The 24981-nt window shown below is 44.8% G+C and overlaps 1 protein-coding gene across 6 annotated transcripts in view; it reads left to right on the plus strand.

Moving 5' to 3' along the window:
* LOC124192483 (protein MLP1-like) overlaps window positions 1-24981 on the plus strand; it is a 28872-nt gene that overhangs the window by 2964 nt on the left and 927 nt on the right. For 2 of the 6 annotated variants that reach the window (XM_046585833.1, XM_046585830.1), the window contains exons 2-17: window positions 5132-5358; window positions 6245-6521; window positions 6710-6823; window positions 12086-12223; window positions 17659-17790; window positions 18872-19102; window positions 19904-20113; window positions 20892-21356; window positions 21459-21644; window positions 21757-22900; window positions 22981-23140; window positions 23218-23440; window positions 23517-23742; window positions 23825-24108; window positions 24178-24453; window positions 24823-24976. In XM_046585833.1, coding sequence (XP_046441789.1) covers window positions 5132-5358; window positions 6245-6521; window positions 6710-6823; window positions 12086-12223; window positions 17659-17790; window positions 18872-19102; window positions 19904-20113; window positions 20892-21356; window positions 21459-21644; window positions 21757-22900; window positions 22981-23140; window positions 23218-23440; window positions 23517-23742; window positions 23825-24108; window positions 24178-24453; window positions 24823-24976 — 4447 coding nt within the window. Of the gene's footprint in view, window positions 1-2259; window positions 3151-5131; window positions 5359-6244; window positions 6522-6709; window positions 6824-12085; window positions 12224-15471; window positions 15778-17658; window positions 17791-18871; window positions 19103-19903; window positions 20114-20891; window positions 21357-21458; window positions 21645-21756; window positions 22901-22980; window positions 23141-23217; window positions 23441-23516; window positions 23743-23824; window positions 24109-24177; window positions 24454-24578; window positions 24731-24822; window positions 24977-24981 lie in introns of those variants that run through there. The other 4 variants (XR_006873725.1, XR_006873724.1, XM_046585832.1 and 1 more) reach the window with 4 other exon arrangements.

Below are 24981 nucleotides of genomic sequence, written 5' to 3' on the forward strand. Positions count from 1 at the left end.
TACAAGATTTTTTGGACTGAAATTTTTGGCTTCAGATTGTGAAGGGAAAGGGGAGGGATAAATATTGCTTTCTACTTAAATCATGTCGTGTCGTGTTTTTAATGGCCGCCGGTGCGTTCTCCAATTTTTTTATTTTATTTTCACAAAATCCATCACACAAGTCATCACGCTATATATATACACCAGCTAATAACAGGAGGCATATTTTATTAATAAAATTTCACCACCGTGTTCCCACCTTTGCAATTCTTCGACAGAAAGAGGAAGGAAAATGTGGGTCTTTGAGGAAAAAGCCAGAAAAGCCAAGAGTTTTTTTTTTACCATCAAACAATTGTTGAAAAGAATATGAATAAATATCCGTACAGGACAAGAAAAAAAAAGAAAGGAATGAACGAACGAACGAACGAAAAAGAGAAGGAAAAAAAGAACCTTGGCTCAGTGCCCGATTGGCATGGGATCAACGTGTGCATATACATACGAAAAGCACGACGGGATCGAGCGGGCCGGCCTGAATGTAATGTAACCGCATATATCCAACGTATACACACGGCGCCCGCCTCTTAACCTCCTCAAAAGTCTCATGCTGCAACCTCGCCGTCGCCTCGTACCATTTTCATTCCGTCCGTCCGTCTGCTGCTGCTGCTGCGTGCGTGTTTATATAATTTTATATATATTTTTTTCTTTCACTTTGGAACTTACAACTCGTTTACGGCTTGTTTTTCATTCGGAAATCTCTTTGGATTTTCAAGGCTAAGTTTTTTGTTTCTCCCTATCATATTTGTGTGTTTCCCCCCCGGTTTTATCCATTTCCTTTCCTTATTTTTTAAAAGGCTCGCCTTGATCGTTGTATCTATTCTATTCATCATCGTTGTATGAATAGAATTTATTACCTTCAAGTGAATTTAGAAAAGGATAAAAAAAGGCACTGGCTGGGTTTCCTGTAAATCACAAAGTTAATTGTCATCCCCATTGTCCGACTATTTCAATAGGAAGTCGAAAGGGAACCCACCGCTTTCTTCGTCGGTTGATTATTATTTCAATTGAATTATTAAGAGAGGCTAACCCGACAGCAACGACAGCAGCTGCTCTCGCTCTTGGAAGCATTCAATTGAGACACTGCTGAATTGTTGTGTCTGGGTTTTCTTTTTTAAAAAGCCCAGACAACCCGATCTCCCGATACAAAAGTGTACCAGCAACAAAATCGTCCATCACAATTTGCCATTTCTCAGCACTGCGAAAATTCTTCGAAGGCGACAGACATTTGGCGATCGACGCCCAAGATGTCTTGTAGTATACATTTTTTTTTGTTATGTTAGACACACACCAACTCGATCGTGATTTATCCATTAGATCACCTTGTTTGGGACGTTGTAGCGAAATGGGGTCCCGCGTCTAAAGAAACCAAACAAAAAGGGAACGACCGTGAAAGAAAGAAACAAAACCAAACAGCAGAAAAAGAAAGAAAAAGGAAAGATTGATAGAGGCAGCAGCCAACAACCAGGCCGTAACCTTTTCGTTGGCCCCGGTCGCAGCAGCAGCAGCTGTTTTCACTCAACAATTTTCAGTGACTGACGGATCCTTGAAGCGTGAAGACGCGTTCAGTTCTTTTTTGTGCTGTGCTCGTTTGATTCTTTCCCTTTTTTTTTTGATTCTTGTTGCTGTTGCGTCTTGATGAATCATTTGCTTTTCTTATCCTCAAAAGAGGTTTCCAGAAGTAAAAGTAGTGCCGAATAATCATACGTGAACACTGAACCTGGCTGTACTGCGCTGTTCTTTTTTGCGGAATTCAAGCAACTTCTAATGCAATTTGGATGCCTTTTCGTTCAGTGTTGGGAAAAGAACAACAGATCCCGCTGATCCTTAATGCGTGTGTGTGTGTTTGTTTGTCTGCGTGCTCGTCAAACCCAACCCAGAAAAGTGCCATAATCCTCCTCCCCCCTGGGCTGAATGACAAACGAAACATTTCCCGTATTGTTTTTTGTTTTCTGCCAGTTCAGACACCTCCAGTCGCCCAGTCGGTCCGTGTTAGTTGGACGAGTGAGTCGCGACTTGATGACGACGCTGGAGAATTCGCAGTCGTAGGAGATTTTAGCTTCTTCTTATTCGTTTTCTTGGCCGCCAGTCACGAAACCCATTCTCCACCTGTCTGCATCTCCCCTCACCAAACTTGATGAAGTATTGCGATATTATTTTGTGTAGCGTGCGAAACAGATAAGAAATTTTTCCGAGTCCGACACTCTTTTATTTCCAAAAAGATAAATACTTTGAACGTGAAAAAAAGATAGCCGGTCGTGCTGATCGGGTTTAAACGTGGGAAATTATCGGTATTCTCTCGTCCGTTGATATTTTTTCCATGTACAAATAACCCAAACCTCTTATTTTCTTTCTTCCAATTTCCGTACAGTGAACTGTTGCGGTTTGAGAAACTAAAAGGTTCATTGTTTATATATACCCAATTTTGGCTATACGTCGTCTAGTCCGGCGATGATCTTTTTTCTCCGGCTAAGAATTCCCCAAACATAAAAGTCTTGGCTAGTTATCTGCTTGACTGTCCTTGTCTCTCTCTTCTCTGGCCCAGCGCACTCCCAGGTGTGTGTGTGTGCGCGCTGGTTGGTGCTGCCCAGTGAGTGGATCGAAAGGTGCCGGCAGCGCCAGTCCACAACAGCAGACTTGTATATTCTCTTTTACACTTGGTTCGTCTCAGCCGGTCGACTCGGTAGCCTTGTTATTTCTCTCTCTCTCTCCGTGTTGTGTTAGTGTCGTGTTAGTGTGCGTACTCTGGTAAAAATACGTTGTGTTTTCTTTTGACGTTATATTACACGCACGTTGAGCATACAGCAAACACTCGATTCGTTACGCTGGCAAGTATGTACTACCCAGTTGGTGGCGTGTTGTTGTGTGGACTTTGACTGGAATCGACGACCTCGATGGCCCCCACCATCACAAGAGAAAACCGATGGGAAAAGTGTCGTACATCATTTTGTGAAACTGCTGTTAAATCCCTTCTAAAACTGCGTATTCCTTGACTTGACTTTTGTTGTTGTGTGTTGGCTGTTTGTTGCTGCCGGGCTCTGGTGACATTCCAACTCTGGATATCGACCCGACTTTTGTCCCGTCATCCGAATAATTCAATAAGACCCTGGAGTGAGAGTACGTAAGGAATTAAATCCTCCTCATATCACCGTCGTCGTCGTCTTTCACGGTTTTGAATTTTTGAATGAAATGGAATGTCTTTTGGCGTGTTATTGCCGTGCGTTTAAACGTGGCGATAGGTCGGGAGGGAAATTCTTGATAATAGATTCCACCTCGTTATTCATTCCGTCCCGGATGTATCGTCGGTGACACACTCGACTTGCGTTTGTGTTATCGTAGGTTCAGACTGTTTTTTTTTTCCTTGCTCTTCTTATACACACACACACGAACAAACGTCACTGTCGTGTGCTCAACTTCCGCCTATTTGCGTCTTTTTTTCTTTTCCCCCTGGAGTTAATCACGCCGAGAGGAATGTCTTCTCACTGTTGTTGTCATCCCCAAAGTATCTTCTCTCCTCTCCCTTTTACTCGGCAGACAACAAGAAGATGACGTGATTATATCACATGGGAGGCAACCTGAAACGTGCGTGAGTCAAACTCTCCTTGCAGGTCCTTGAGATCGGGGCTGCAGAGAGAGAGAGAGGGGAGAGTGTGTGGGTTGGCGTTCGTTCACGGTCTTTTTCGGAATGAATTGCAAAGTCGAAGAAAGAAAAAGAAAATTCCCAAAAAAAGAAGCCAAGAAAAATCTGAAAATCTCGCGCAGTGACCCGAAAACAATTTCTTCCACCCCATAAAAGAGAAAGAGACAAGAACAGAAAAAAACAATAGTAGAAAAGTTAACCACTCTTATAAACTGCTGGCCGTCATTTCACGGTTGTTTTTTATTTTTTTTTATTATTTTTATTTATTTTTGTTGCCGTTATTAAATGTCCCTTCTTCTTCTTTTTTTCCTATTGTCTCTTTTGAATGGTCGACGAGCGTGGATAGTAGTTTGTGCGGGTCCGTCGGGGCCTTTCTGTTCAGTCGCGTGAACCGTTGCATTCGGTTTGTATTTTTGGTTGTTTTTACCGTTAGCTTGACCGCACTGTAATATTGCACACACACACCGTACGTGAGTGCAGACTACTGTGTGTGTGTGCCGAAAAGAAAAATAACAGATAAATTAGAACACCCAAAACACGCAACAACACCCACAAAAGGGGGACAGCCTTCGTTTGAACGTATTGGGTAATGACGTGAGTCAAAAACCGCCGGATGAATCAAAGGGGGGGGGGGACTCTCTCGTCCTTTCACAGTATACATTCTTGGAACCGCATGCACAGGCTTAGCCGAGAGAGAGAGAGAAGATGGCTGGATTATTTTGATAATCTACAAAGATCGTCTGCCATTTCTTTTTTGGAGTTTATTTGCTTTTTTTCTTAAGGAGAGAGAGAGAGAGTCGACCTTTATTTTTCATTCATTTGCGCTTATCAAAGCTTTTTAAATAAGGCGTGGTCCGCGGGAGGCCTCTGTTTGGAGTTGGTTTACGATTACGCCATAGAGTATACACTTACTTAGATTACAATGTCTATTTTATTTATATCATATTTTGAACATGCTATATTCCGCGTTGAGCGATGACTTAATCTCAACTTTGGCCGGCGGCGGCGATGATGGCGGGAAATATGAAATACGACACGGGAATCTGGTTTCACGAAATGAGCGCTGGGCGGGCAGAATAAATAATTCTGTGGAAACTCCTTCCATCTGGTGGTACGAAAAAAAGGCTTTTTCGAAATTCTTATTATTTCCCTGGAACGAAATTCAAAAATAATCGAAAAGAAATCAAACGGAGAGAGAGAGAGAAATATCTTTGGGGATTTTAAAATTGCGAAATAGTCCGGTCGCTGAACGGAACAGATGGTGTCCGATGACTGCCCAGCCTTAGGTCATCATCATCAAGGCCAAATTCAGCATTCTTGTTTTGTGTAGTAGATGTACCGACAGTTGGAATGACGAGAGCAGTAGACGCCCATCACGCCTTTTATCATTTCGTTTGTCATCTTTAAATACTTATGGCCATTTTTGTCTAAGTTCTTTTCTTTTTCTTATTTTTGCAGACGAGTTCGTTTACACGGAAGATGATGATGGCCTCAGAGCCGGCCAACGGTAATAGCATGCCGTCGGTCATCCTGGGGTCGTCCTCGGCGGTGGGAACCAGTTCGGCCGCCTCGTCCATGTCGAGCCTGACGCTCCGTGACCAGCAGCACCACGTCGAAGGAGCCAAGGAGCGCAAAGAGCGACAGATGCGTCGCTTGGCCGCCGAAATGGACGACCAACGATCAAAGTGAGTTTTTGACGAGCAGTTATTGTCACCTTATTCTTTCGTCCCGTCTCCTACCTCTCGTGTGTCGCCCGAAACGTTGACCGTCAATCACGGAAGCACTTTGGAATAATAACCGTTCCGCACTGGCGCCTCCAACTTCTCATCTCCTTAATTTTCCAGGGTGTTGTCGTTGTTGAAATTCCAAATGAATTTTTATTTCTTTCCCCCCCTGGACTGCCGTTTCCGGGACCGAGACAACCGCCCGTCGTTTCTCATCCGGCTGAAAATTCACTTCCCTCTTGACTAGAGAGATATGAAATATTCTGTACCTACTAGATCATCATCCCTCATCATATTTCATTGGACTGACTCTCGGCCGCGCGTTGATGTGTCGCCCGTCCGCATTGTGTAGGGATTCCAGGCTGCACTTTCACGCCGACCGAGACGGGCCGTCCTTTTTTGTTTTCCCCCCCTCACCAAGTTGTGTGCTCTACCGTTCGTTCACCTCATCTATTACCATCAGTCAAAATGTGTCGCCCAGCAGCAGCTCTTCTCTCCCTCATCTAACGTTGACTGGAAAACGCTGTCGGCGTGACTGTACACAGCCGCCCAGGCTGTCTAATGTCGAGCTATAAATAGAATTAGTGTACATGTACCGGGCGACACACAGGTAGACGCACTTGACAGACTTCCCGATTCCATATTATCCGTCATATGAATAACATTTATGTGCGACTTTTTTTCTTTTGTCCGTTGGCATCACACAGAGAAAAAAAAAGGAAAAGAAATGCCGGTGGGATTATTATTTGTTCCGAGTCTCGAATGTCATTACCGTGTGAAAAAAGATTTTAAAAAATGTTTTGACTTTGTTTTTCTTTTGGTTGTTATCGCCGGTCGATATCATCAGATTTGAACGCGACAAGGCGGAAGCGCTGAGCCATCAAAAGGAGGCCATGAACCGCGCCTTTCGCGTCCAGCTGGCCAAATTGCTCAAAGAGAAGGAGGAGCTGCAGCGAAAATGTCAGACGCTGCAGTCCAAGGAGCCGAACGGCAAGATCAGCGGCAACGGCCTCGGTAATGCAGCGACCGCCTCGAGCCAAGCGGCCGCCGCCGAAATGCTGAAATTAATTCACGAAAATTCCATCCTGCGCATCGACAAGAAGAAACAGGAGGAACAACTGCAGGTGAAGGCAACAATCAAATATACACTAAGGATTTAGGACCGCGTATTATAAGTAGTCGGATGTTCCGTGTGTTGGAAAAAGGAAAAATTTAGAAACCGAATTGCTTGGACCATTATATCTGAGATATGGAAAACCCCCAAAAATGCTCATCTACATTTTTCTGTTTGTTTCGGTAATTGCTCGCCCAGCTGATGAGGGAAAGTGAGCAGCACCGGTTCGAGAATATGCGCAGTCTACTGGACGACAAGGCTCGTGAGTTGATCACGTTCCAGAAGCAGTTGCGGCAACAGATCGCCCGTTTGGTAAGTCGAATCGATTCTTCTTGTTCTTTTTCAAAACGATTCTTGTTTATCGAAACCTGTAGCAGCCAGACAATTCGAGCTAAAAAATCGATTATTGACAAAACACCTGTGCGCAAAAAAATATCGCGTTCGTGTTTCGCACCAGAGTATTGCGTGAGGCAAAGTCAGTTCAATGACCAAGAAAAAACATTGAACTGGTTTCTGTACATATCCCTAGTTCAGTTATTATTGTTTGTAATTGGATTTTATCGAGCGCTATAGTATACTATTAATTACGGCGATTGTAAATTGGATCACGCAGACTCGTATGGCTTCTTGCTCCGTGCTGGAGCGCAGCAGCTTTCACACGTGACAAGGAGATGAGCGCGAACTTGCCAGGGGTTTGAGCGTGAATCTGCTTAGAGAGACTTTGGGATTTTCCTTTTTTTTGCGCAATTGCATTCCGTTGTGTGGTAATCCTGTCAGCAACGCCAACGTTAATCCAACGTCTCGTGTCTCACGATCCATTGATGGTAGGAAATGTCCCACCAATCCCACCTTCACGTGCGCTATTAGAAATTCAAATTTGCCATATTGGAAAAGCGACAATAATCGTAAATTCACTTGCGTCGTGCACGTTGTTGATCCTTACCAAAAATGGAATTTTCGTATCGACACGCAAAATCTCTTTTCTTTTTCTTGGAAGATTTGGCAAGATTCGAAACTCTTTTCCCTAGCTGGAAGTCGCAATATTGTACCTATATACCGGATCCATTCGCGGAATCGAATTAAATTCTCTTCTGATTGGCCCATTATCTCCCCCAGGCAAACCTATCGATTCTTTTGATGGGCGAATATAACAATCCCCCATCTCAAAAAGGTTTGGCCGGCCCGTGTAATTAGAAATCCAAACGCTATAGCGTGAAAAATTGAAGGTGTTTACGAGAGATTGAAGCGAGATAGTATCGGATAGCGGCTTGTGATCAATATTACATTGTTTGGCGGCTGCGTCTTGTGTCGGGGCGTGTAATTGTGCGCCGAATTACAATGCGTGTAGCGTTTCAATCCGCCAGCAACCGACGGACTGAATGATTCTCCCCTTTTTGTTTTTCCGATTCCCATTGGCGATTTTTAAAAATTTCTTGCATGAGATTGGAAAACATTGGCCGTCGTCCCATAATGATACGAGGAGAGAGAGAGAGAGTGCAAATAATGTTCAACTTTCGCCAAACACTTGGAAATGCTGTGAAGAATTTATCTCGGGCGCACCATGTGTGTCTATTACACCTCCTCTCTCTATCCGGTTTCGGGAGCTACTCGAGTCGTTTATATTACACACATGGCCGGGGAAAAAAAAAACTTTCATTTCACTGAGAAATCTATAACTGTTTTTTTTTGTGTTTGGCTTTTATTTTTAATATGCGCGCCGTGTGCAGTGCGCGTCTGCTGCGTGTATTATCCGTTTTTTCTTCTTCGTCCAATTCCCGCGCGCACTTGTTGTAATTTTATTTACGAGTTGTTGACTCGCATTTTTTTTTTGTTTGGCGTGCAGATTTCTATTTGCCCTTTACCCTTCTTTTCTTTTTCTTACTTTGAATGGGAATTGCGGGAATGTCATTGGCCAACTTTCAACTCCCGACTGGAGAGGCGCCGGCTGAATGAGCCGTTTTGACGCCTAGGAATTTGAAGTTTTCGCTCATAGCCTCTTTTTTGAATTTTTTACCTGGACACGTCCGAGAATGAATGAAATGGGATAGAATTTTTATCAAAGAGATTCCCGTTAATGTGGCTGCTATGACGTATGGGTAATCGTATTCCATGTGAAGGGAGTGCTGCTGATGTGTATGGGTGTTGTAATACGCGCATTGCAGGCCCACCTGTCGCGTGAGCCTGCAGAGCCCTATGGTGAAAATCGGCACACCTGCAACGAATTACACGGCCCGTTGACTCTCTCGGGCGCTTGGAGATTCGACAGATGAACGGAATTACCGCACGTAATCTCAAACCTGTTTTCTGTAATATTTGGTTTTGCGGCCGACTCTTTTTCTTGTTTTGTTTTGCTTATTCTGGGCGCATTTTCACGAACTCGTCGCTGCCGTTTCCCGCGCCCAACACGGAGCGAACAAATAGCCCAAAAAACAACGAAAGAAAAAAAAAAAACGATTGTTTTACATTTTGACCGCTAAGAGATGAATCGACTTTCACCACCTGAGGGCATCCCGACCGACCAAAAAAAAATATAGTGGCCGTATAGTATATGCTATACCTGTGCAACAGGTGAACGAGATATCCTTTTATTTTACATCTTGTATCCAACTTGCGCGGAACCTTAAAACAAAACAAAAAATTGGTTAACATTCCGTCGACATAATAAATTCTGCACACCTCCTCCCCCCCCCCCACGCCTTCATCGTTTATTCCTCAATTTCTTGACGGGTCTTACGAGACGCGTAAACCTTTTTTTTTTCTCCCGTTTTTTAACCGTGGCCCGTCATGGGAATAAAGGTCAACGACGTCTCCTTATTTTTCGCCCAGCGTGTTTGGGAAATCCAGAACAAGGATCTTAAAAAATGAGCTTCTTTTGACTTCTCTCTCTCTCTCTCTCCACCTGCAGTGAATTGGCAATGAAGAAAAAGGGCGCAAACCGGTGCAGCAGCAGTAGAGTTTGACGTCAAACTCTCGGCAACAACAACAACGATCGCTCACAACAGCACGAAGGAGAGATGTTGGTCCGAAATGCCCGTCATTTTGTTTATTTATACATTTTTTCGCTATTGCGTTAGCGTGTGTGTGTCTGAGGTCTGAGCTGAGTATAGTCTGTATTTGGCGCTCGTGAAAGTTCATCGTACGGCAAGAGCCCGCGGTTGATGGCAGGCCATATCTATTTGAGCGCAATAGCCTTAAGTATGGGCTCGCCCCCCCCCCCCTCTCGTCTTGATTGTACCTACTATTCTGACTCTGCAAAAAAATGTGGAAAGATAAAGCTGGGCAACTGTCGGCAGGTAGACACACACCGAGCTAAGCCCCGGTCCTTTAAAGAAAATGGACCCGTACCTGACTGGAATATTTAATGGCGCCAAAATGTAGAAATTTCAAACGGAGAAAAGTGCATGGATCAGAAAGGTTAGAGACGTGAGTCTCTTTCTTCTTCTTCTTCATTTTACCAGGTGAACTTCCTCCTTTGTTTTCGGTCTTCCTCCTCCTTCTTCTCTCTATGCACACACACAGCGCTGTGTGTGTCAGTGTGTCAGCCTTTAAAAAAATAAAATCCGTAAAACTCACGGCGACGACCGCTCGGTACCGTGGCTGTTGCGCGGAATTATTTACAATCGGCAATGGGGCGCTCGCGCCGCTTTCAATCACGACGCATTTTGTGCATCGCATAGTCTCTTGCTTGTTTCCCCCCTGCGGGAAACAGCCCGGTTGCCTATCCTCTTGTCCTTGTTTGGGTCGCGTCATCTTCCGTGTTTGATACTATATCATCCTCCCGCTAGGGGGAAATAATCGTCGTGCGCCTGTGTGTGTCCGCTGCGTGCGTTGACATCGCCAGCTACGACACGATAATCTACGGCGTGATTCGATTGCCCGCGGAGCTAAGAAGAAGAGAAAACGACAATCAATCAGAATCAAAAACTCAAACTCCCCGTGTGTGTTGTGTGTGCGTTGTGTACGTGTCCCAGCCGGTGGACAGTGGGACACAACGGCCGCCTGCAAGAGAGACGGATGGCATTTCAGGGCGGTCGGGGTTTCAAACTGCTGGCCAGCGATTTCTATCTAGTGGGGTACACGCCGTGATGGACAGTCGAAAACAAACAACACGCACCCCCAAGCTCTGACCAATAAGTAGACGGGCGTGAGGCATATGATAATAAGACGGGGAAAAAAAGAAAAGAAGAAGAAGAATATATTTGAACTGATACAAATCGCCGCCCTGTTTCTCTATTTTCTCTTGTATAGCGAGGTACAACCGAGAGCTATTTTTCTAGTTAAAGAAGAACCTCTCGACTTATTCGGGGGTGGTAGAAGGAAAAAAGTAGGAAAAAGTAGGAAAAGAGCTCGAGCGCATTAGACCTGCAACATTGTGTTGTTCCGAAGAAGCTAGAACGAGGTTCTATTTTTATTTTTTTACTGTTAATGGAAATGAAAGAAAATGTCAGTCATGACGTTTTCACGCGAGGCGTGCTGGCCTGTGTGTGGTTGGTTGGTTGTATAATGTTTTCTTTCTTGTGCTGCTGCTGCTGCTGGGGCCTTTGTTTCGTATTGATATTCTTTTTTGATTGCTGTTTCTTCCCCACTTTTTTTTCTTGACTTTGCCTCTGTCATGTGGGGCAGCAGCACTGCCTTTTGACTCGGCAGGGTAGATGTATACTCTGGCACGATGATGTTATGGGCGGATAATAAGCCTCTGTGTGTGTGTGGAATTTATCGTTCGTTACTTTTTTCTTTCCCTAGCCAAAGTGTTTACGTCTTGAGAAGGGAAAATTATATGCCTCGAGGTTTGCTCTATACGCTGGCGTACAATAGGCCCGTGTGGTATTTTTCTTGTTGCTGCCTTTTTATCTTGATTGTGTTTTTCTTTTTTTTCATGGAAAAAGATATATGTTCCAAGGTAGGGGTGCTATAGATGCATAAGGGGAGGGCATTGCCAACTGCTGCTGGGCCGGAGAAAGTAGAGAAAGTGGGACTTTCGGTTCAATTTTTCCGTCACTTCTTTCTCTCACCCTTCTTTCTTCTCACTTGCTTATAGTCTGTCGATTCGTAAAACTTGGTCTTCCCTTTTTTTATTTTGTTCTTGTTATTAAAGAATTTGGAGAAGGGACCCATTTTTAAGTCTTAAACTCGGACCAAATAGTTATGATACCTCTTTAATTACAACGGCGGCGGCGTTGGGGTTTTTTACCCCTATTTTTGACGAAATGAAATTTTGGGGTTTTTGGTTGTTGTAGCTTCTACATAACCGCCGGCCGATATTAAACGTCCTTATCTCTGTGGTTCGGTCTCATTTGAAAAATGAAAAAGGACAAAAAAACAAATTCCTTTTGGGCTCTTATTAGTGAATAGTCAAGTCCCGGAGCCAAGTCAGGAAGGAGCTAGAGAGAGAGAGAGAGAAATATGTGTTACACGTCATTTTGATATCTTGTTCTTATAAGATTGACGTTTGTTCTTGATTTTTTGTTTTGTTTTCACAAAAATGTCGGTTCAAATTGGTCATGCCCTCATTCTAATTTTCTTTCTTTTTCTTTTCAACATTTTTTGTTACGTGTCGGAAATGGCGACGAGCAGCGTGAGGAATCCCGGACCAAAGATCGTGTCATTTCTCACCTGGAATCGGAGCTGCGCGTGCAAACCGGACGGGCCCAGCAATTCCGCGACATCCTCGAGCAGTCACTCCTCACGGCCGCCAGCCGTGGCAGCCTTTCCGTAAGTCTTTTCCTTTTATTTTATTTATTTATTTATTGATTGTATTTTCCCAATTCAATTTCTTCCAATCACCATTTTCGACCTTTTACGACTTGTCTGATGGAATTAGCATAGCCACTCGACTCTCCCAAAATCGTTCGATTTGCTATGCCCCGCGCGTGTGTGTGTGTGTGGGCTCGTCTATTGTCTTGTCGTGTTCGACTCACGCCGAAGCAGACGAGAAAATCGACGCTTAAATCAAATCACAAAATAAAGAAGAACCCAAAAAAGCAAACAAAGAAAGCCTCGTGAAAGAATAGGCAAAAAGCTAAGAGGCTGGCGCACACGCTATTAATAAGTTAGTTATAATATCCGGAGCTTTCTCTCCAATGAACATTAAAAATCGCTGCGGCTGCTGCTGCTGCTGAGTCGTCAGCTACTGTATGGCTTTGACCGCGCCACACACAAACAGGCACGGGCGGTTGAGAGTCGTCGGGGAGGGTATACCCATTGTGGTTATTACGGGTTGTTAGCGAATCGTGTTGTTGCTTGTCTGTGGGCCTCACGTCTGTGTTCTGTGTTCTATTCCTTCATATTTTTTGGACAGAGATTGTGTGTACGTTGTGTATCGGGAGACCTATTGCATCATCATCACGCACCGATGATGATGAAGAGGGGCTATTAAGACTAGACTTTGCGTTTACCTTCTTTTTCCCGTCACGAAATAAGTGCGACCGAGGTGACGGGCCATCATCCTCTGGCGTGTAGAGTATAGGCCTATATATCCCATCAGGTAAAGTGCCGGGTGCTTATTGAGCGTCGTCTGCCATTATTAGAGATGCGGTTCACCTTCTCACGGTTCGGTTTCATGTGTCCCGATGTTTGTACAACCGCCGCATTTTGTCGAGTTTCTCCACAAGTGGAAGAAGAGGAAGAAGAAGAAAAAGCTTTTTTTTTTCTTCTTTTTTTCTGAAATGAAAAGCCGATGAACAAGGCTTTTATTACCATGAGGCATCACATCCAGTTGATGGATGGGTCCTCATCCACGCAACATGCGATGGAGAAAATAGAAAGGACGAAAACTTTCAAGGGACTGGCAGCACAGCACAGCAGCAGCAGCAGACAAACGAATTAAAAGCAAAACGTCCGAACAGACGCTTTTGCTTTAAGCCATTAGGCAACCACCATTTTTCTCTTAGACATGAGCGTGTATCACTTGTAACATGTATTCCGAGCTCCTTGTTGTTGATTCAAGTGAATGGTGGGGGCCACCACCATCTCTCCATTCGAGGACACGCTAAACAACAAACTGTTTTCTCTCTTCTTCTTCTTCGTTCTTTTGTCGCTCTCTCCTCTTAATCTTTTTGTTTTTGCAACGGCCAAAATAGAAACCCCCGCTCCCTCCCTTCGGAAGCTCATGTGATGGTTTAATGTCTCCTGAAGGAGGTGAAATTTTTTACTGGGTTATTATTGTCTAGAAAATTCTATTGATTCTCAGGTGCGACCCTCTCTCCCTCCGTGTCGAAGGCAAATATTTCTTTTATTACTTTGATTTGTTGCAGCGTTTGTTTGGTGTCGCCCAGTACTTCCACCACTTTAGGGTGGCGCCTCTTTTTGACGTGTGTCGTCATGGGTCACACGGTAGAGAGCTTCGTGCTACTTATTATAGTATATACCATTCTATAAAGCTGTCGTCTTATTTCTTTCTTTATGGTCTTGCCATGATGAGGTAGGATTTCTTGGAAAGAAAAAGCTTTTTTTCCACCGTACTAATACCAAGTAATGTGTTAATCCCCTCGACATCTTTTATGTACATTTTTACAGACATATATCTGTAAAAGAAAAACACATACAAAGCTATTAGATTGGAAGTTGGGTGACGAGCTCGTTTCGCCTATTTCTGCGTGTCCATTCCCAAATTCCACGATCGTCTGGCCGGTCTACGGGGAAAGGAAAATGGACGGCGGTCGGGTCATAAAATGCAATCAGTTCTTCTTTCTTTTCTTTTCTTTCTGCAGATGATGCGGTTCTAACGACTTTGAATTGAGAACTATATAGTAGCGACACTGGCCTCTAGCACACAATACTCTCTCTCTCTTAACTATGCACCACCTGACTCTCTGACTGGCGGGTGACGTCAACTCAAAAAATGTCTGAATTCAGTGGTCTCTTTTTTTTTCGCGTGTGGAAATGTCTAGCTTGCGTGTTTGCGTGCTGAAATCTTATTTTATTTTATATTTTTTTTGCCAACTTTTTTTCTTCTTTCCCCCCCCCCCCCACTCTGACGTTCTTAGTTATTTATTTTTTTATATATTCTTCTTTCTTTTATTATGAAAATTCTCCCGTCTGGTCGATTGGAGCAGACAGAAAAAGAAAAAAAGAAAAAAAATGTTGGTATCACGCAGTCGACCCTTGTAGACGACCCTCGAACTCCTGCGCTCCTCAGACATTTTCATTTTTATTTTTTGGTTATTTCAAAGTCTTCTCCGGTTCCACAACAACAACGCGGCTGAATAACTTCACTTAATAGATAATGGTAGAGGGGGGGAGAGGGAGATGACTGTTGGAGAGCCGCATTTTATTTCCAGTTTATTTGTCTTCTTAGTGTCTCTACTCTCGGGGGCGAGTCGTGCTGCGTTGCCTCGATAGGAGCAACAGGTGAAACGATGAAAGAGATTCGAATTTCAAAAAAAAAAAAAAAGAATAAAGAGCTGGGCTCTTTTTTTGTGTTTTGTCTGAATGGATAGAAACGGGAAATCGACGGCGCTATCGGGAGACTATACAACTGAATGTACTTTCACTGTTCCAATGATGATCTCTCTCCCCCTTCAGTGATTATTATTATAGACGCCGTGATGTCTTTCTCTTTTTCTATTTTTTTGGTCTCCATTCCGCTGGCCTGAGCCTTTCAAAGATAAAAGAGCGGCCGGACGACGCATTACGAACAAAAATTGTAACTTTAGAAGATGGACTACCGAGCGGGAATAGGCGATCAGACAGGAATCTCGTCGTATAAATCAAACAACTAGAGGCGTTTTATTTTATATTTTTTCGGTCCGTCCTAAGTCTTGAGCTATGCACAAGTGAACGGGAGGAGGACAAGGAAAAGGCGAACTAGGAGAAAGAGAGAGAGAGAGAGGAGAAAGCGTGATAAGAGAAGAGAAACAGGTAACAGGAGAAGAAGGGAGGCTGAACCTGTGTTTATGTTGGAACGAGTGGCGTCGTCCCTTATTTCCTTTGAGCAGAGAGGCTCCTTGACAATGCCCGGCTCGCAGGTTGTGTATACCTTCAGTCGCGCTCCGCCCGTCCGACAGTGCGCAACTATAACCAACACCTCTCTCTCCTTCTCTCTATCTCTCCGCATTCTAACCGCTAAATTAGAAAAGCCTCACACACACCTGTACGGCAGTATATACCCAGTCTATATACTTTTGCACCGGTGAATTCGCCTTTCCAAATTAGTGACTCGATTCCATTAGTGTCGTGTGTTTTCCGTGTCTTGTGAAATTGTCGCCATCGATCGAAAAATCCCAAACGGGAGGATTTCTCATTTGTTGGCTGTCGAAACATTTCTGGTGAGTTCCCATCTTAATCAAATCTTGTGTTTGACATTTTAGTCGTCATAAAAGAGTTAGGTTGGATTTCTTTTAGAAGGGGGTAGAGAGAAATTAGAGTCAGCCCTGGCCGAGTTTTGTCATTTTTTGTTTTTCTTCCCGCTCACGCTGTTCAGTGGAGTGACGCCTAGTGCAATCACCATCTCTCTCTCTTGACTTGCAATTGCAAAACCCAAAATCGTAAATATTAATTTGAAAACGGAAAAAAAGAGAACAAAAACAAAAATTGGGAAAAATCTAAAGTAACACAAGTCCAACCCAAGAAAACAACGAGAGATCGTGATGAAATAGGGCCGACAAGTTAACGGTTGGGTTCTTACGGCCGGGGCGCGCGAACACCTGGTCATTAGCACGCCATTCTCCATCTCGCCAGTCGGCTCAGCTCACGCTGCGGCAGACTTGAGCTGCTGCTGCTGCTGCAGTTTGAAATATATGGTTCGAAAGAAGGGAGTGCAACGTTCTACTTGAACCGCCATCTCTTTTCTCAACTTTTCTTTCATTTTTGTTTGGAAATATTTCCGTCTTAACTATCGGCTCTCGTCTGTCAGGTACGTCTTATCATCTCAGACTCTCGAGTCTTTTGTTGAGTCGGGACTGGTCGGGACCCAGCATCGTCACAGCTGCTCTCTCCTCCTAGCCCTCCTAGCGTCCCGGTCGACGCTCGTTTTATATGCGTCTCACTCTGGTGGGGCGAGATGAATGTCAATGATCGTTAAATCACGGCCCTAACGGCGCCTATCCATTCATAACATTTCCCTGATTTTTTTGTTGATGCGCGGTCGTTACGATATCGCAGGGTGGGCGCCGTGAACTTGTTTCTTTTTCCTATTCCGTTCGTGATCGTGGGTATTTATTTGAACAATTCGGACTCGGCGCGTTATTGTCGGTCACGGGGCTGACCCGCGCGAATTCCTTCTCAGTTTCTAAATGACTTTTAAAAGTCAGGAAATAAAACGAAGAAGAAGAAGAAGAAGAAGAAAAGAAGGAGAATGAAAAGTTGGAAAAAAGAAATAAATACAAATTGAGGAGAGCGAAACAAGGGCCGTTACCCAGATGGCAAAAGCGGAACTCCATTTACGGTCTTGTCCCGAAAAAAGAAAAAAAAAAAAGAAAAGAGGCATTCAGTATTTTTATTTTCTCTCCTTCTTGTCTTTATTCTCTCCTACTGACCCACAACTTTAGCCTCCCTCCGGTCCCGACCAGAGCCTTATAGTACCAGCAACTGCAACAACAACAACAACATTCAGTCGATCTCCATTTGAGACTTTTTCACGAATCGAGTTGTTATTATTCACAGCGAGGGGAGTTTTTCTTTTTCTCCTTGTTTGTCCATTTCGTTCGCCACTCTCCTTCACACATGTCAGGCCAAAAAATCAAACAAGAAATTTCACTGTGAAAACATTTTCTCCAAAACTCCATTTTGGGAAGGAATTTTCTAAAAAAGAAGTGATCTGGTCTCTCTCTGCTGGACTGGACTGGACGATTGACCGAATTGTATATAACCAGCATCAGATGCGCAATGAGAAAAACCTGTCTCGTCTTCCGAGAGAGATGCGGATTCTTTCCAAGACTTGGAGAACATCTCTTTGACGCCCAAGGGTTCGCGACTTTTAAAGAAGTGGACAAACCCCATTCTGTTTTATTATTTCGCTGCTTTGTGGCTGATAACCTCATTTGTTGGCCGGAGGAATGTCAGTTTGAATTGGAGCGAATTGGCTCGCTTATTTGGCGTCGTCCATTAAAATGTTTAGCGGCAGCAGCTGCTGCTGAATAATCAATCAAGTTCCGCCCTCGATTTAACATGTTGCTAATCTAATTCTCAACTTTTTTATTTTTTGGCAGGGTCAACAACACAACCACAATGAGCGCGACGAACTGATTGCCCGCGAACGCAAACTCCAAGTCCTGGTGGATGATCTTCGGGAGACGATGCGGCATCAGCAAGACACCTTCGCTCACGAGAAAAAAGAACTGGTAATAATAATGTCACGTCTCTTCAACTATATTCATCACCTGCTTCTTTTAGTTGTTCGTAACTCTTTCCGTTATCCTTCGTGACGGGTCGTGTGTGTGCGTCTTCCTGGTTGCCAAAAAGCTGCACACACAGTTCACCACCATTTTTCTTCCTTCCGCGTGTTTTTTCCCATGGACCTTGTGTGTGTCGCGTGTGAGTGACACACTGACATCGGGGGGAAGCAACAACAACAACAACAACAACAGGGGAGAGACAACAATAGCTGCTACGCCTTCTCACGTTTCCGGCAATTTATGGATGAAACTCTTACTATCATTAAACCGTGATCTCGGCGCGCCGAGTTGAAGTTGTTGTTGCTGTTGTTGTTGTTGTTGGGGGGTGCTTCGGGTTGCCCGCTGGGGGTTTGGCTGAGGTTTTTTTGTGGGGAGGAGGAGGCGTGTACAGACTGATGTCATTTCAAGGGATTGTTTTCACGAAGTGGGGGAGAAAGGCAAGAATTTATGATTAGAAAAATGCGGAAAAATGTCGGAAGATGAATCAAAATAAGTCCCGTCTTGTCCTCGTTTCTTTTTTATTTTCCTTTTATTTCCTTTTTAACTTCTTTTTTTTTTTTTCATTTTACGGTGCCGAGGTCGCGACTCGAGAGCACCGCATTAAGACACGACATCCGCCGACGTTCAATAGCGTTAATTGGTGTAAAATGTCATGTTAAATCTTCTTCTGATGACTCCACCAGAAAAAAACAAAACAAAAATAATTCAGTACCTCAGACTAAACAAAAGCGGAAAACGTTTCAGGGAAGATTTAACCTACTAACGGGATGGCCCAGCAATCATTTTGTGAAATTTGGCACCTCTTGGGTGTGTGTGTGTATTCTCCAAGTCGTAAAATGTCGTCTGTGTTCTCAACCAAAATATTAGCAGTAGGATCCGTGGCTAAAATGTTAAATCTAGATTTTTACTTTGTAAATTCGTTTGTTATATGCGAACATATGGCGGTTGATTTCTTTTTTCTTTCAAATTGACTGATGGTTTTATTTTTCTTTCTTTTTTCTTTCTGTCATAATGGAATTGACTTTAGCTCCGCCGGTTAAGTGAGACGGAACGCCAGCAAGGTTCATTGCGCCAGAAGAACAAACAGGTCCTGACCCGCAACGTCCAGTTGGCTGTCAAGAGCCAAGAATTAGCCGAAACAGTCAAGAATCTCCAGCAACAGCCGGCCGGTGGAAATATGTCGACGGCACCCGACACAACCAATTTGAAGAGAAGTTTGACGAGACCCAACGTTAATCAACTAGGCTCGCCATCCAAGGCAAGTCTTTTATTATTTTTATTTTATTTTGTTGTTGTTGTTGTTGATCGAGTTTCACCTGTTCACCTGACATAATAATCAAGCGAGTACCGATCCACCACCCGTTTGTCCACAGCAACGACTCTCAGTTCCCGCAAATAAGGACATATGGTCGTGTGTAACAATCAAATAATGCACTCCTTTCCTTTCTCCGGCCTTTCTCGCCAAGAGTTTCTCCAGTCTAATATGTAAATCTATTGCACCTTTCTCCACGCCTTTCACTGTCAGTTTCTTAACTGGCCCGTTGACCATATTCGGGTTGACGCATATTCGTCTACAGCACATGCACAGCAATCAAGCAGCTCAGACACACACGGATCTCACCTTGCTGTATCACACACGACTGCGACTGATGATGACCACACGCTGTCGTCATTCGTTACGCTTCAAAGGGTTTCCAGGACTCTGCTGTGTGCATGGGGATATCCTGACAGAATGGGAACACAAGAGACTGGGGCTGGAGAGAGAAGTACGGCCACTTCACATATTACGTGCAAGGGAGCTCAGCAATATTGACAAGTCCGAAGAGATATTTTCTGAGAGTAGAGCAGAGCTTAAAACTCGACTAAGAATCTCCAGCGAGCTGGGCGGGTCCAAGTATTTTTTTGGGGGGAATTATTTGAATGAGAACGTGTAAGAACTCGCCCAACATCATCTTTTTTTGGATTGTGTGTGTGTGCGTGTAGAGTTGGACGAATCGCAGTCGGTGTGATGAAGCTCCACTTTCTTCTAACCGGTTATTTTATTATTTGATAAAACTAGAATGACAAGCAGCGGCGAATGGAGTACGTCCAACAAATCCAGAAATTGCGCAAAGAGCAACGCTACTACTCCATGTGGGAACTGCCGCCACTGCTCGAAGTCGACACGGACGGCCTGGGCTCTGATGGCAATGCCGACTCGGACGGTTCCTTGTCTCCGGCCGCTACCTCGGGCGTTACGTCCTGTTCTTCCGACTCGGCCTGGAGCGAGGTATACACACACACAGTCAAATAAGAAAACACCAAAAATCTTGTTGTTCTTTTTTACTGTCTCCTTATTTTCATGTGCCCATTAAGGTTTATGTTGTTGTTGGCTCGATGGTTTTTGACCGTTGAACCACTACTTTTTCCCAATGGCAGATATTCCAACTGCCAAACAAGCGTTTATTTTTTTTTTAAACGACTGGCGTGTTTTAGTTATGGCTCATATGGGAGGAAACCGCGAGAATGAGACTTTTAAAAAACGGCCATGTAATTACGAAAGAGGCTAGTCGTTCCGCCGAGCCTTCATTGATTTTTCTTATATTTTTTTTATTATTTCACCAAAGTGTTGGGTAGATTGGATTCAGATTCGGCAAAAACGTTGAAAAAAAAGTCAGTTCATCTTATACGCACGGCTAGCAATTTCAAGCCCCGTGCATAATTCGAATTTCACGAATATCAGCGGAAACTGGTTCCAGTTTTTTTCTTCTTTCCCCTTTTATTATTTTGATCGATTGTGTTGGCGTGATGAATTGGAATTCAGATTTCACCGGTTTATACGACGGTTCGAGGAAACTGTTGTGCTGTGTGTACCAACTGCATAGTAGTACTCAAGGAGATTAGATTGATGATTAGATTGAATTGTAGTCTACAAATAATCCTTTATTAGAAATTCTTAGCTCGGCGACGTCGTCTGCTTCGCTTTGTTGAACATTCCTAGTTTCACATGATTGTAAATTTTCTTCTCCATTTTCTCTTTCTTTTTATATTTTTTGTAACTACAAAAGGACACGCGACGGGAATTGGAAGTGTTGTTCTCACAGCTGTCGCGGGAGCATTCCGATTTGCAGCGCAACTACCAACTGCTCCACGAGAAGTTGCGCCAGCTGACGTGTTTTTCCGACGCCGACGCGGCCAATGTCAACTACGCCACCCTGCAGGCTGACTACAACGCGGCCAGAGCCCGAATCCGTGACCTGGAGGAGATCCTGCAGCTGAAAAACAATCGCGAACGAGAGGCCAGTGACGGAGCCAACGCCGGACGCCCGACGGTCGTTCCTTCTCTGCTGGAAATCCAGGCCAAATTCGTTCGTGAGAAGCACATCCAGCAAACGCAGATGGCCATCCTGGTCAAACGTCTCGAGGAGGCCAAAGACAGGCACCAATCTGTCCAGGCGGAGCTGAACGAAGCGCGAGATCAGAACGAGTTGCTCGAGTTCCGCATTCTCGAATTGGAAGAGATCCAAGAAAGGGTGCGCTTATTATTTATTATTTTGGTTTTGGAGACTATTTAGCCACGCTCGCCGGGTTTCTTTAATTGAATAGTTTCGCATTTGTGCATTTTTGAATAATAGGCGCCGTCACAGTGCTCGACCGATCAGCGCGATCGTAAGGATGTCTGCACCGACACGGATTCGGATGACGTATCGGTCGGAGATTCGGGCATTACGTCGCTCGCTTCACTCATGGTCGAATGTCCGTCACCAATCTTGCCCAGAAGCCCGTGCAGCAGCGGATCGTCACTGGACTCTGACTACCTGGTAATTGATTTTATTTTTAAAATTTTCCAGCTGATTTCGACATCTTTTGGGGGAAATTGAGTGTCGGCAATTGAGTCATTGTTGTAACGGTGTATTTTGCGGCGTTCCTTAGGGCGAAAAGATCTCGTCGGTCAAAGCAGAACTGCAATTGATGGTCTCCTCGCTAAATGATCCGTCTCAGAAAACCGTGCTGGCCCAGCTTCAGGCGCTGTTGGGCGTCTGCCAGTCTCGACTGGCCCACAAGAGTCCCGTCGCCAGTGAGACTTCCAACTGGGACTGGCAGCTGCAGGAGAGTGGCATCTTCGAAGAGGACCACCATCATTCCACCGATGGATCCACTCAGACGGACGCCGTCGAGTGCGATGGATACAATGGCGATGTCAGCATCCGGGTGACGGTCCCGTTGCCTCTTTGCGGCCGAGTGACCGAAGACAAGGAAGTTCAAATGTCTCCCGCCGAGTTGGAAGATAAATCCGTGCAGACGGCAATGACGGATGTCCAGGATTTTGCGGTCCAAACTGATTTGATTGTCTGTCATTCCGCCGGCGCAGAAGAAAAGTCCTATCGAGATCAGGGCGTTCAGTTCTACGAGGAACGGCCCATGTTTGCGGAAGAAGATTCCCAGACGGATGGGCAGGTGATGACCCTGGAGGAATTCCGCGACGTTGAGAGCTACTACGTCCAGCAAATTGAAATCCTGCAGAAGGAGAAGGCCAGCCATCGCAAAAAGTTCCAGGCCAGTCGGGACGAAACGACGAAATCGGTGCAGCAGCTGGAACTGTTGGGCCGCCAGTTTCAAGAGCGCGAGCGGCAATTCGAAGAGATTTTGCAGAAGAACTGCCGCGCATTCGAGCGGGAACTCGAAACGGCCCGCGAACTCAACAACAACGAGCTCTCCACGCTCAAGGAATGTCTCCAGCTGGTCTGGCACGAAGTCAAAGACTACGCCAATGTGACGGACATGCCCAAAACGTCGGTCATGGAGTTCACTCAGGCGCTGATCAGTTCGCTTCACGGAATTTGCAACGAGCTGGGCCAACTGAGAGTCCGTGTAGTCGATCTCGCCGATATGGAGCAAGCCTTCCAGACGACGTTGCGACAGGCAGACGGGCTCGTCCATCACATGGAAGAGAAGCATTTGCAGCGCATCAGAGAGCTGGAACATATAGAACACGAACTAAGGATCCAGTTGAATCATCCGACTGGAAGTCACCAAAGCTACGACATGGATGGAAGTCTCGAAATCAAAATACAAGGTATGGCGCAATTCGATCTAATTGCCTGAGTGATGGCGTAATCTAAGAAATACGTTCTAATAATTCGATAAAATACTTAGAACTGGAGCAGGAGAAGGACGCTCTGTCGTTGCAGGTCGGCAAGTGCCAAGAGTTGGAAGACTATTGCCAACGACTTCACGGCCGGCTGGAAGAGTATGAGCAACGTGAACGAAGCTTGCATCAAGCCGTCCAAGATACGGAACGCCGCTTTTCCACCAGGTTTGATCAAAGCGTTTTCACAGATTGTTTTCCGTGATATAACTCTTTTAACGGGCTTTTTTTTTACTTTGATCCAGAGAGCAAAGATATCGCGAAGAAATTCAGTTGATGAAAACAGAGCTGGACAAGTGTCGCGAAAATGAAGCGACCTGGCGTCAACGACTGGAGCAGAGGGACAGTCAATTGGGCCTCATGAGGAACGAACTGGAGGCCGAACAAAAGACCATCGCCAGTTTAGAGTTAGAAGTCAAGGAGTTGCAATCCAAATTAGATAAGGACGACACCTCCTTCAGAAACGAGGTCAGTTGCCTAGCAGAACTAATCGCCCGTTGTTGAGTCAGTCCAATGAAATTTCTAATTATCTTGTTCAAAATAGGTGACCAAGTTGCGTTCGCAGCTCACTACCTCTCTGGCGCAGCTGAACGAGCTCGAGTCACTTAACTGCCAACTTCGCGAGAAGATCGTCGAATACCAGAACACGATTTACTCTCTGCAGAGGAGCCTAGACGAGAAGAGTTGCCAAAATGGCAATCTAATGGCCGAAAATAACAGACTGGCCCAAGCTCAGATGGAAATGATGAGCATGTCTATGGTCGCCATGGGTAAGTTGATTTTCATCAATATTAATTGGTTCGACTGAATCCCCTTTTGTAATTTTACCATACGTATTTTCTTATTTGACAGCCAAACCGCTAACTGAGGAGCTGCTAGAAATCGAGTCGGATGAAGGCTGCATGTCACCCGAACCTGTCGCCGCCACGAGCGAAACCGCTGCTACGCTGGACGACTTTCAAGAAATTTCATTGCCCACGACGCCGACCGTTGTGGACGGCTGCAACAACGTCTTTGAGGAACATTTCAAAGTGCTCGAGTCGTTGGAGAGTTATCTGGAAACGCAGCATCTGACTGGAGCGACGGCCGAAGATAACGACGAGTCGGGAATTTCCACATCACCTTCGATTCACGAGGTAAAAAACCGATTGTCGGGGTTGAAGTTAAAATGTCAATTAACGTTTGTATTGTTTCGGCTTTCGCAGAACGAGAATTTTGCGCTGTTGGAAGCTCAGTTGTCGCAGCTTCGAACCGAGAAGCACTTTTTGCTCAATTCGGTTGTCAACAGTCAGAAGAAAGATGAGGTCATTCAAATCTTGGTCGACCAACTCAAATACAACGCGCCCCGTCAATACCTGATTGAAACGGCGGCGCATATCCGCAAGATCGCCACTAACGGCGACTACGACGCGAACCAACATCGCACGCATGACAAAGATATCGATCGCGTTTGCTCCATGCTGGAAGCCCCGATTGATCTGGTAAAAGATTTGAAATAATTTCGTCTTATTATGCATTCAATTTTCTTTGTTCATATTCTTCATCTTTATTTTTCGTCTTCATCTTCTTTTCTTCTGGTTTTATGTCTGCCTCCTCTCTGTCGCAGAAATCACTCGTCTAAATCTCTCTATATCTCGTTTCGGGTGATGGCGATTTTCGTTTCTATTTTTGACCAAAAATTATGTAACCACTCACGGCAATGGTACGGACTGACTATAAACCCATGCCCATCCTTTCTTTGTTTCTAACCACCGCTATGTGTGTAACGAGTCCAGACATGTGTGTGAACTGCACACCTTTCGCCATCTCCATTCAACATTTGAGATTACGATGCCTCGTATTTTTTTCAGACCGACGTAACGACTGAGGGTTGTAGCCTCATATCACAACAGCCCTCGGCGTCTCCTAACTGCAATTATGATGTCGTCATCCCCCACAATAAAGTAGTCCGCCGCCAGACAACTGTAACCGTTCTGCCCGAGGAGGATCCGCTTCTTTCCCCACGTAAA

This window comes from Daphnia pulex, chromosome 4, assembly GCF_021134715.1.
Source record: "Daphnia pulex isolate KAP4 chromosome 4, ASM2113471v1".
NCBI classification, from domain to species: domain Eukaryota; kingdom Metazoa; phylum Arthropoda; class Branchiopoda; order Diplostraca; family Daphniidae; genus Daphnia; species Daphnia pulex.